General features: G+C 42.8%; 1 protein-coding gene across 1 annotated transcript in view; it reads left to right on the forward strand.

Annotated features, from left to right (window-relative positions):
• Window positions 1-4,285: 4,285 nt before the first annotated feature.
• The window catches only part of prkci (protein kinase C, iota), a 32,661-nt gene continuing 23,498 nt past the window's right edge, over window positions 4,286-13,448 (forward strand). Inside the window, exon 1 of the mRNA XM_036596407.1 lies at window positions 4,286-4,577. Within this exon, the coding sequence (XP_036452300.1) occupies window positions 4,498-4,577 (80 nt within the window). The 5' untranslated portion in view covers window positions 4,286-4,497. The remainder of the gene's footprint in view (window positions 4,578-13,448) is intronic.

Genomic DNA, 13,448 nt, shown 5'->3' on the forward strand with positions numbered 1-13,448 from the left:
ATGAATGCAGTGAATGATTATGAATGCAGTGAATGATTATGAATGCAGTTAATGCCCAGTGAACGTGGATGTGTCACTCATGGTTTTCATCACGTTTAATTTCCAGTCCTAAACTGCAGCTCCAGTCTAAACCTGAACGCACATTCAGTCTAAACCTAACCCTGCACAGCTGCTGTGTTCCAGTGCGCTGCAGAACCTGCTGGTGAAACGCCCCCTTCCTGCAGCACAGCCCCCCCTCCCCCTCCTCTCCATCCTTTACATCAAAGCTGACTCCGTCTTTAAATTCGCTTTAAAGTCGGTAATCTGAGCCTCATCCTCCCGCGCGCCGCTCTCTCCAGGTGTGAGGAGCTGAATGTGCATCACTCTTACCTGTCTGCTATTCGCTAGTAACTGCGCGCCATGGCGAGACACCACTCTCTCTCCACCCGTATTCCGCCAGACCCCGCCTCCTGCGCGGTGATTGGCTCACAGCATCCCGCCTCCTCCGCTATGGTTGGATAGCTGCCTCAGCTCTCACTCGTTGAACGTCTCCAGTAGAGTCCGCCAGAGGGCGCTGGTGAGAAAGAGTTCAGAATGAATGTGTATCTATGGAGCTTCTGCACAGTGTTAATCGCTTTAAACGACAAATTCACTCATTTTATCCGCACAAAAGAACATAAGCAGCCTACAAAGTCCACTGTAGGGGTTGTGTGGCAGCGCCTGGTGATGGTCAGTGTGTTACTGTGAAGGCCTGGGATTTGAGTTAATTATGAAATAATGACAAAGAAAAGCAAATAATCTGTCTCATTCATTGTGGATGACGTCTACGTGTAGTTCGGTAAATAGAATAACTGTATAAAAGACCAATTTTACTCAATTAAAAAAAATAAAAGACTGCATTTAATTTTTAATCCTAATAGTTTCTATTGGTCCTTTTTCTACAAGGAATGGTTTTGCTTTCTAATGGGATTTAGCCTTATTTTCACAGTGAAATGGTTCTTCAGATTGAAGGAGAACGTGCTGTAGATGGTTCTATACAGAACCTTTTTTAGAAGCGTTCTATTTAGCACCAAAAAAGGGTTCTTCTATTGTGATGATGTCAAGCTTGTATACAATAGAAGAATAGAAAGCTGTACAGAACCATCAACAACACATTCTCCATTAATCTGAGAAACCACTTCACCATGCAGAGAACCATTCAAGCATGCAGAGGGTTCTTTGAGTGTTCATAGTTCGATATAGAACCATGTGCTTTACTAAAGAACCCTTGAAGAACTGTCTTTTTTTAAGAGTGCAGGGTTTCTCAAACACAAGTGGGCTGCAAAGCACCCACCGGTGGTCTTTGGGCCAATACTGAGGGGGGCCAGTGGTCCGTAGTGGGTCTTTGATGGCACGAAAACACATTAAATGATTTCAAATTCACTGAAGCAGCTTCATCAGTTATTTGCTCTAAAAACAAAACACACTCTGATTAATCTGCCCGCAGTCTTACGTTAGCCTGACCGGCTGACCTGTTATCTTCACTCACTTACGTCACACTGCGGGGTTGGGAATCCAACATAGCTGTGCTGAAAATTTCCCAAAAATGATATTTGAGCAAATAAAAGTTTGTTTCCCTGTGGGCCTTCATGCTGTCTCGTCATAAAAAAGTGGGCCTTGAGGGGGGAAATGTTGAGACCCCTGGCACATACAGTGATTATGTACAGTAATAAGTAATAAAAAGTCAGCGCAAAGTGTGAAACGTTGCTGTAGAAAAACAGAAAGTATATTATTGTGCTTTAATTCATGTTTTGGTGCAACACAGTGTCTTATTTTCCACAGATAAAAGTGATTAACTGTGTTTTTTTTATCATAAACAGGTTTAGTGATTTATAATCCAGCTCCATTCACTCCCGATCATTTTCATGTCTCTCTCTGGCGACCCCTGCCGCCTCTCTGCCGCACTGCAGTAAGTTTAAGGCAGTGGGGCGAACCAGAGCGCAGGAGCCAATCAGAGCTTAGGAGACGGGGCTTGACGGAATACGGGTGGAAATTAAAGGAAGCCGGTCTGATGGTCTAAAATGGAGATAAACACACAACGGTGGAAAGAGATCTGAGTCAGCAGCGCCCCCTGCTGAGCGGGAGGAAGAGATGCATCACACTGAAAAACTACCACAGCATTAAAACAGGAGTTAATGTTGAATGACGTGTCCAAGCTGTACACTCTTTAAGGGCTGAATACTGAATACAGTACAGTACAGTACATAAACGTAACGTATTCAGAATACATTTAGAACATGTGCGGCTGTGGCAGATGGGAAAAACTCCAGACGGCAGTTTTCTTTACTTAGTTCTTCTGTTAAAAGGTTTAATAAAACATCCGCTTAGCGTTCGAATGAAGTTCTGGAGTTCTCAACACTGAGATTTTATCAGTCCACTCAGGCTTTAGCAGGAACTTCTGTGTTTGTAATGAAGGCGTTTGTAGTTCCTGTTTAGAGCCTAACGAGTGTGTTTGCTAAACACGGTTTGCTTTTTAAAATAGATAAATAAGCGATACTTATTAGTGGTTCTTTTAAAGATTGTATGCTTTTTTGTAATTTAGATAAGTATTATAAACGTCTGAATACTGCATTTATTCTCAGTCCCTGCAACAGCATCAGGGACTGTGAGGGTCAAGCCAAGCTGTAACTATGGTATCACCACCAGGTACTGGGGCCCATTCTGTAACCATAGCAACAATGAGACTGGGTGGGGTAGGATGGTGGTCAAGCCACAGCCATAGGAATCACACCAGGTTAGGTGGGGGCAACCCATAACCATCAAAACATTAGGTCAGGTGGGTGATTTCAGGGGTAGGACCAAGCCGTAACCATAGTAACAGTATCAGGTACTGGGGTGGCACCAGCAGTAATCACTGCAACAGCATCAGGGATTGTGAGTGACAAGCCAAGCTGTAACTACAGTAACAACAGGTACTGGGGCCTGTTCTGAAACCATAGCAGCAATATCAGGTACTGGGGCCCATTTTGTAACCATAACAACTGTATCAGGTATTGGGGGCCATTCTGTAACCGTAGCAACAGTATCAGGTACTGGGGGAGAGGTGTGTGATATCAGTAACCATAGTAACAATGATAGATACTGGGGGCAGCTCATCCATAGCAACAGCATCAGGTACTGGGGGGTGCTAACAGTATTAGATACTTGGGGGGCAGAAGGGGGAACGCTATCAGTAACCACAGTAACAATGACAGATACGGCAGGGCATCACATCCATAGCAACAGCATCAGGTACTGGGGGATGCTATCAGTAACCATAGTAACAGTGACAGATACTTGGGAGGGCACATCCATAACAACATCAGGTACTCGGGGGAACCCATAATCATCAAAACATTAGGTCAGGTGGGTGATTTCAAGGGAGGGCCAAGCTGTAACCATAGCAACAACATCAGGCACCTGTAACCATAGAAACATCAGGAGCTGAGGGGCGCAGGCGATGGATTAAAGCTGTTTGATGAACCACAGATGGACCTGCACACGAGTTTAGTTCAAGTTTGCCTGAGACTTTTAGTGCAAAACCAGATTACTAACCTAGTCCAGACTACGTGGCCAGAGAACGTGGTGATATTTGATATATCACTGCTGAAAAAACACCATTAGAACCATTAAGAGTGAAACCTGTTTTACTTTCTAATGGGAATTAGTTTATCATAAGAGACCACCAGTTTCCTGCAGGACACCTTCAGATTCCATTAGGAGACCATCAAATGCATCTGGAACCAGAACACCCGTTAATCCATTAGAGTCCTTTTCACTGCGATATCAACTCATCAGGAAAACATACAATACTATCAGTGGCTACTGGACACCAGCAGGAACCAACACACTTTAATGGGTTCTGTTTTCCTCAGCAGTGAATTTACTGATGATGGTGCCTAAAAAGAGATTTAAACGTATTAAAAGCGTTTGAAGGACTGAGTCCGGTTATCTCCTCTTATTGTTTCCCTCACTGATCTGAACTGAGTTTACAGAGCAGATTAAAGGAGGGCTCACCTCCCCCTCCTCCACACAGTCATTTGGTACATACCAACTGAGGTCGGACGCGTCCATTACACGCGATAACGTTACACGAACTCTTAGCAGTAGTGTTTCGTATTGTTCGGCCACAAACACACTCGGTGCCTTTTATTCCGATCTCATACTGACGTTTCAAACTCATTTGTGTTCGATTTAACTTCAATGTATTCGTGAAATTGTGTGGAAATGAATTCGCGCCCCTGCGCATTCCAGTGTTGGGTGAGTCCGCGGTCGAGTCCACCGCACAGAGCGCGTGGGGGGTTAAGAGTTCCAGCTCCGTGCACAGGCCGCCGCCGTTCCAGTCGGAGCCGCTTACAGTTTAACCTCAGCCCGCTCACAACTTCGCTCTGTCCCGCTGACACACCCAGAAGAAGCGGCTCCATCGACCGGGACTCGGTTAAACCCTAGCGGGCCGGATAAGGCGGGTTTCTCCGGGGCTTCGCTGGCTGGCGGTGCGAGATGCCGACGCTGCGGGACAGCAGTGCGACCCACCCGGTGGAGAACCAGCACCAGGTCCGGGTGAAGGCCTACTACCGCGGGTGAGTTTATTCACTGGTTTAAGGGCTTAAATCTCTAGAAAACGCTCCAAAAATAGGCTTCACTCCTGTTTAATCACATCTGTGGCTCAAGCTGTGGGTGGGGAGTTAGCATAGCGCTGCTAACAGAACTTCAGAACTGCCCTGCTTTATCCAAACACAGCCGTAAAGGGGAACTCCACCCATTTTTCAGAAATTCCACCGAATTAAACGGTTGGGATGTAAACAGAGTGGTTTGGTGTGAAACGCTCTGTTCTAGAGAAACTTACCGAGTCAGAACTGTTCACAGTGGTGGTGATAGGAACCAGACGTCCACCTCTAAAAGCTCCCTCACAGAAAGTTCCTACATGAAATGGTTATGAATTCACTGCCTGATGACTGAGACACTGTTTTATGATAGTTTAGAGAACTTAAACTCCATTCATGGTGGAGGGATACATGCAGGGCGCTGTGAGGCAAAATAGTCCCCAAAGAAAACTTATTATTTCAGAATTTCCACTATTTTCCATCATCAACACTAATTCTGCTAATGTAGATAGTTTAGAACACAAGCTGTCGGTCCACACTACTGCTAAACTCTCAACACTAACTCTGCTTTAAACAGCATCAAACTGAAACACAGTTATAAGTATATTAATACATAAGAGTAATCGTTTTTATTTTACATAATTATTTTCCTAATAGGAGTCTACAGATGGACACAGCTCAGGTTGACTGTAGTTAACTGCTTTAAACTTTATTAAATAAATAATTTTTCCACCCCTGAGGTCCTTTTATGACATTATTGGGGGCTCTGTGTACCAAAAACTGTCATAATTAATTTGTACGTGACCATTTTATCTCACAACCCCTCATAATTCCATGATTCATAAAAGATGTCTCTTCTTGGGTTCTTTAATAAATAGAATGATTCTGTTCAGAATTTTTAGTTTATTTCATGCTTAAATGGTTCTATATAGAAGTCATGGTTCTAAGTATGAGTTATGTATAGAACCATTTCATGCTTAAATGGGACTTTTTGGGACATGCTCTGATCTTCAGATTAATACAGAATGCATTGTAAATGGTATATTACAAGCTTGATGCTGTCACATTGGCAGAACCCTTTTTGGTGCTATGTAGAACCTTCTTCAAAAAGATACTGTATAGAACCATGTGCAGCACATATCTGAAGAACCAGAGGGCCATTTACACATGGAAATGGTTCGATATCGAACTCAAGGTTGTAGACAGAACCATAATAATAATGTCAGCTGGTTGTAGCTCATTTGAAGACTCGGTACAAAATTCTGTAGGGTAAAAAAAAAAAAACAATGCACTTAATTAAAACTGTTTTTATATGTCTAATAAAAGTGGTTTTAATCATATTGTAATATAGATATTCACTGTGTGTGAATCTCACTCTTAACAAGGTATCATGAGAAAGACATTTTAATGTGGCTTTTTGTTGCAAAAACCTTCATATGTTATTTATATTCGATTTTAGTTTTATTTTAGCCGATATGAATTGTGATGTGGCTTAAATTCAGATGAACAGCTATGTTACCTGTAGTTATTATATTGTGTATTATATTTAATGTATTATATCATAGCTGTAGATTACCCTGAGACCAGAGTGGGGGTCACTGCAGGCCGGCATTGTAAACTCTGCTCCTGTCACGCTCTGACACCGTGTAGATAGAGCCACACTCTCGGAGGACGAGCCTAGAGTGGGTTAAAACATGTAAAATCAACTTTAACGTTAAGTGCTGAGTGACTTCTGGAGCTGCAGTGGAACATTTTAGTCCATCCAGCATCTCTCAGCATAGACAGTACAGAGAAATTCATCTCTTTTTTCAATTTCTCCATTCCACCTTAAATGGGCGCCAGCCTGTAACAGCTGCACCATTTAAGGTGGAACAGAAAATTCCAATATGAAGCTGGCGAATGAGAAACTGAAGCTCTTACGGCTCCATTCTTCTATTCTTTGGATCTTCTTGGGCTAAAATAAAATGCAAAGCTCCAGAATGAGGTCTTACAGTGGTGCTGATAGGAACCAGGGGTCACCATGACTACAACACAAATATAGACATTTTATTTACTATCCAGAACCACCAGTGAACCTACACGAGTCTTCTGAGTTTATATGGAATGTTGATGATGGAAAATAGTGGAAAATCTGAAATAATAAGTTTTCTTTGGGGACTATTTTGCCTCACAGCGCCCTGCATGTATCCCTCCACCATGAATGGAGTTTAAGTTCTCTAAACTATCATAAAACAGTGTCTCAGTCATCAGGCAGTGAATTCATAACCATTTCATGTAGGAACTTTCTGTGAGGGAGCTTTTAGAGGTGGATGTCTGGTTCCTATCACCACCACTGTGAACAGTTCTGACCTGTGTTCTTCTAATAACCTGTGTATTCATGGTTATGCTGGAAACGTCACATTCTGACTGTTGTGTTTAGGTTTATTTGTATTGATTCCAATGTTATTTGGTGCTTTTACTGGCTGGAAAACACACAGCCCAGATAAAAGGTTTGAAATGGTTAGAAATGGTTTAAATGCCTTCTGTCCAGCGCTGTATGTACCTCACTTCCTCCTCACGCCCACACAGACCTTTACTGTTCTGAGTATCTGCATGACTGTGTTGTCGCTGGTGAAGTGTGGTGCTGGAATAGTTCAGCGCTGTAGTCATTTCGCCGTCGTGTGTGTCGACTCCTGCGAATGTTATTCACCAAAGACCTGAAAAACCTGCTGTTCCAGAAGCTTCGGCCGGACCTGTCAGAGCTTATTCCTCCCTCCGGTTCCTTCTTCGTCACGCAGCGCACAGCTTTCAGAGCGAGTGACGACGGGCATCTCAGAAATGCTCAGATCAGTCTCGCGGGGCCAGACGAGAGCTCGTAACGAGAACAGCGACGGAGAACCATGATGAAACAAATGCTTTTTAATAGAACCTCGTTACCTCCCCTTCAGGGGGATCTCCAGCGCCACCTTAAGGCAGGGCTCCAGGCAGAAATGAGCTTAAGGAGCCACTGGCTCATTAAGGAAACAATCAGGTGCAAGTGGCTTTGTTTTAAGTGCTAAATAATAATATGCAAAAAATAAAGCTTTAACACGCCTCAGATCAGCTCTGAGACTTCAGTGTCTCGGCCGTCCACAGCACCTGATTCTTCTCATCAAATCAAATCACGTTTATTGTCGCATCACATTTACACAGGTGTGAAGGTGAGTGAAAATCGTAGCCCCTTATAGTACTTAAACACAAGTTTATAATATTTTTTTGTGTTTATATATATATATATATATAAAAGTGTGTGTATATGCATATATATAAACATATATAGTTTCTGAGCTGCTGAGCTGACGTTAAGTGTTTATATTGGCTGAACTGCAGTTCACAGTGCTGTGGATCGTATAGAATTGTATAGAACTGAGTGTAACCACAGTCTCATTGATTGTTGTTGGAGTAGGGGAGTCTGAGCTGGGGCTGGGCGATTAATCAAAGTAATCGAAACTGACATTCAGAAGCTCTATCTGATGTAATCTTGCCCATGTCGGGTATTTAGAGTTTTTAATTCTGTTAGTCCTTTCCCGACTCTGTTTTCATGTACTGCCCCCTTAGAAACGTACTACTGCGCGTGTATCACGTGACTCTGCCACGTCCAGTCTGTGACACGGAAGCTAAGGCTACGTTCACACAGCAGGTAAAAGTGACCCAAATCTGATTTTTTTCGTTTGTCTGTTCAGATTATCTTTTAAATGTGATCTGTATCATCAGTCTGAACAGATCAGCTCCTAAACTGACCCACTAAAGATCAGAGCGTCACGCTGCTTCACGGCTCATCCAGAGGTAAACAATCACGACCGCCAACGAACGCCAGTCACTCCTGGAGGATCAGCTTCATCTTCACCAGCATCACAGGAGCCATCATGAAGCTTCACTGACTGACAGCTGGGCTCATCACCCAGAATGTGTTCGAGCCGTAAAAAGGGCGCGGTCACTTCTTTGGTTCGCGTCCTCGGATTCTGTAAACTCTGCTTTCAGACTTTTACCTGTTCTTTGACGCTGCAGCCTCGTTCTCCTGCAGCCGCGTTCGGACATTCTCTTCAAACATCTCTTCAAACACGGAGTGGTTTGGATGAGTCTCTTCTAATCTTTGTACAGAAACATCAGCCGAATGTTTATTAGGTCTCAGCAGCGTGAAATTATGACGAATGTCGAGTTGGATTGACGTAAAAGTCGTGTGAATTCTGATCTGGCTGTTGAGACGATTTGCAGTAAGACATGCAGAACATATTTACAGTACAAACCTTGTCGTTTATGAATCGTAATCGAGGAAAAACATTCAATTTGCCCAGCTAGTCTAAGCACACATTATGTTGCAATGCATGCTGGGGAATGTAGTGCAGCGCATTGTGAGACGAGCTAATATTAATAGAAAATTAAAATACTTGCGGGCCGGACAGGACTGTGGGCCTTGTGTTTGACACATGGGTCCTACATTATTCAGCGATGGTTTAAGTTAAAAGTGAGGAATTTAACCCGAATAACGCAGAGCTGTGAACGGACAGTCCGGCACGCTCGGCAGATGAATTCAGGTCTGAGTGTTGACTCTCCAGGATGAAGCGCAGCCTGAATGAACGAGAGTTCAGCCTCCAGAAGAGAGAGAGAAGCTTTTATTATGATTATTTGTCCATGAAAAGCCCTGCAGGACAGCAGAGAGCAGGCTCACTGTTTACGGCCTGGTGGGTTATTATAGTATGTTTAAAAGCAGCGGGCTGTGTGTGTGTGTGAGTGTACGAGTGTGTGTGTGTGTGAGTGTATGAATGTGTGTGTGTGTGTATGAGTGTGTGTGAGTGTATGAGTATGAGTGTGTGAGTGTGTGTGTGTATGAGTGTGTGAGTGTGTGTGTGTATGAGTGTGTGTGTGTGTGTATGAGTATGAGTATGAGTATGTGTGTGTATGAGTGTGTGAGTGTGTGTGTGTGTATGAGTATGAGTGTGTGTGAGTGTGAATGTGTGTGTGTGTTTGTATGAGTGTGTCTGAGTGTGTATGAGTATGAGTGTGTATGAGTATGAGTGTGTATGAGTATGAGTGTGTGTGTGTATGAGTGTGTGTGTGTATGAGTGTGTGTGTGTGTATGAGTGTGTGTGTGTATGAGTGTGTGTGTGTGTATGAGTGTGTGTGTGTGTGTGTATGAGTGTGTGTGTGTGTTTGTATGAGTGTGTGTGTGTATGAGTGTGTATGAGTATGAGTGTGTGTGTGAGTGTGTGTGTGTGTGAGTGTGTGTGTGTGTGAGTGTGTGTGAGTGTGAATGTGTGTGTGTGTTTGTATGAGTGTATGAGTGTGTGTGTGTGTGAATGTGTGTGTGTGTTTGTGTGAGTGTGTGTGTGTGAGTGTGAATGTGTGTGTGTGTTTGTATGAGTGTGTGTGTGTATGAGTGTGTGTGAGTGTGAATGTGTGTGTGTGTTTGTATGAGTGTGTGTGTGTATGAGTGTGTGTGAGTGTGAATGTGTGTGTGTGTTTGTATGAGTGTGTGTGTGTGTGTGTATGAGTGTGTGTGAGTGTGAATGTGTGTGTGTGTTTGTATGTGTGTGTATGAGTGTGAGTGTGTGTGTGTGTGTGTGTGTGTGTGTATGTGTGTGTGTGTGTGTGAGTGTATGTGAGTGTATGAGTGTGTGTGTATGAGTGTGTGTGAGTGTGTGTGTGTGTGTGTGTGTATGAGTGTGTGTGTGTGTGTGTGTGTGTGTGTGTGTGTGAGTGTGTGTGTGTGTGTGTGTGTATGTGTGTGTGTGTGTGAGTGTGTGTGTGTGTGTGTGTATGAGTGTGTGTGAGTGTGAGTGTGTGTATGCGTGTGTGTGTGTGTATGAGTGTGTGTGTGTGTGTGTGCGTGTGTGTATGAGTGTGTGTGTGTGTGTGTGTGTGTGAGTGTGTGTGTGTGTGTGTATGTGTGTGAGTGTGTGTGTGTGTGTGTGTGTGTGCTGATAAAGTCGTCCCTTTGTATTTCCGTGTCTGTGGGTTTATAATCATCTCCTACAGCTGATAATCACCATCATGTCTCTGATAATTACTCTGTATGTAAATGGTGTAATAAATAATCTCAGTATGGAATGTGACCCAGAGAGGTTACCACGGTAACCTGCAGTTTCAGCGGTCTACAGGTTTTGGTTTCAGTGAGTGTGTTGAAACTGGTTTGTGTTTGCTTTGGGGTGGAGGGTGAGTGTGCGTCAGACCGCAGTGTTGTGTGTGAGTGTGTGTGTGTGTGTGTGTGAGATCTCAGCTGTGTGACTCGTCTCCTGAGGTCACATTAAAGAGAAGTTCAGTCAGGAATGCAGATAAAGAATGAAATCAAAGAGCTGCTGATTAGGAACCGACGTAACGCCAACACCGTATCTGTAGTAGTAATAATAATAATAACCAAAGCAGCTGTCGTTTATTTCTTCCTCTCTGTTATTAAGGCGAAACCTGCCCTGAGCCTGAGTTGATGCTTATAGAATATTTGCGGTAATGTTTGGTTAATTGTGTGAGTATAATCTGTTCACAGCACCTCTGATGATGAATGATCACTGTAGACTGTGAAGTACAGCCACTGTTTACTTTTAGTGTTTAGTTTGACGGTGACACACTCAGGTTTAAGACAAAGAATTGGAGGGTTTTGTTCCAAAATACAGTACAGACCACTCTCAGATCTCAGAGCTGAAAGATTAGTCGCTTTTACGTCGAAATTGCAGTTTGAGAGCACAGTTTTCAATTTTTTAAAATTATAGCCCAATATTAAAAACATTTGTCTTAAGTTTTATATGGGGGAATTTATCGCAATAACGCCGAGTTGTGTACTGCCTGTAGAGCTGGACCAATCAGAGGCAACCAAACCTCCATGTGTTGTGACATCACGACCACAACCTACTAGCTTTCTAACTCACTACATTAGGGTTTCCAGCCTTAAGCCAGAAAAAATGGATATTCTGGTTTTCTTGGACCAAAAAAAGCAAGTCTGAACTTCAATTTATAGACAATAATCACAATTTAAATCACAGTCGCAATATTAGTCAGAAAAATCGCAATATTAGTCAGAAAAATCGCAATATTAGTCAGAAAAATCGGATTGGATATTTTCCCAAATCGTTCAGCCGTACTGTCAGATGTCTGCGTGTGTGTTTGCAGGAGACCCTGGGCTACTCAGATATGTCAGTTTTTGACATAAATGCTAACAGAATTTTGATACCTTTATACATTTTGTATATTTTTGCTTATACAGGTTTTGGAAACAAGTGTCAGATACGTTCTCAGAAATTAGTCTGGAGTGTCTGTGAGCTGTAAATGTGAGAATTTTAATGGGGGTTCATGTTGTTGCTTATTATTGAGTAAAAATAGATGATTAGCTAAGGCGGCCTTGTTTTTAATTGATTTTCTGTCCTCTTGGATTCATGCTGAGGGCTAAAACTCTGACACACAGCAAGACAGGCTCTATTTTTAATCTCAGATTGAGTTCAGATGTTTACTTCTAGTGTGTGAATCATGTCACTGTTTTAACCCTTTGTTTATTATATGAAGGCTGAAAGCAGAGATGTAATATAACAGTAGCGAGTGGGTTTGGGTGATTTTGGAGCTGATCTCCGGCTGGTGGACGGCCACAGGTGGATGAAATCACTCTGGGTAGTGAGGGCAGAGTCTGATGAGTGATCCGATGTGGGAATCGTGTGTGTATGTACCCACCAGACCCGGCCAGAACGTGCCGGTGATGTCATCCAGCTGTGGTCAAACATCAGCCAGCAATCCAACTTGAAAAATTACCCAGAAAACCTGATTTTACTGCTCTGCTTTTAGCCTTCATTTTCCAGCAAAGGGTTAAACAGTGACATCAGATCACCCATCAGACTCTGCCCTCACTAATCAGAGGGATTTCATCCAGCTGTGGCCAAACATCAGCCAACGATCCAGCTCCAAAATCACCCAAAACCAACTCGCTACCGTTACATCTCTGCTTTTAGCCTTCATGTTGTAAACAAAGGGTTAAAAGATGATTCATACATAATTACACTTATGATATTAAGTATGCAGCTCAATCTGAGATTAAAAATAAAGCCTGTTTTGCTGTGTATCAAAGTTTCAGCGCTCAGTCTGAATCCAGCAGGACAGAAAATCAATAAAAACATGGCCACCTTATGCTGATCATTTAGTTCTGTTCAATAATAAGCAATAGAATGAAACACAGTCAACAATCTCACGTTTTCAGCTCACAGACACTCCAGACTAACAGTTTCTCAAAAGGTACCTGATGCGACGCTTGCTTTTAAGATTTGTACAAGCAAAAATGTATTAAAAATGTATGAAGATAATAAAAATCTGATATCATTTACATGTGAAATAGTAGCACAGGGGCTCCTGAGTGTGAGAACATAGGGCGAGTGACTGTCTCATGTAAACACTTTATAGTTGTTATTATAATTGACCAAAATATCGAAAGTTACACCAAATTATCATTGCAAGAGTTAATAACACCTTTATTAGAGAAATGAAAATGTGTTTTCCGTTGTACGCCAGCTGTTACTCTTTTCAGGGCTCGTTTTGTCCAACATTATTATGGATTGAATTGCAGGATTTTGGGATGAAGCTCTTCGGTGGTTTATAAGCCTAATTGCTCACAGTGTTCTGTGAGGGACAGTCGTGGTCCGTTTACAGCTGTGCGGGTTTTGGGTGGCTGCTCAGCGGAGTGAAGGAGTTCGTGTAGACGTCGTGTTTCCTTTTTTACCCTGTAATCATTCACTGAAAACACACAGCAGAGCAGCTCAGATCAGAAGAGTAGAGGTGAAAAAGCAGGTTTGCAGGTATTCAGATCAGATCAGATCAGATACGTGTCAGATGTAAAAAGGAAAAATCAGATTAGACTGT

This window comes from Colossoma macropomum, unplaced genomic scaffold (genome assembly GCF_904425465.1).
Source record: "Colossoma macropomum unplaced genomic scaffold, Colossoma_macropomum, whole genome shotgun sequence".
Taxonomy (NCBI): domain Eukaryota; kingdom Metazoa; phylum Chordata; class Actinopteri; order Characiformes; family Serrasalmidae; genus Colossoma; species Colossoma macropomum.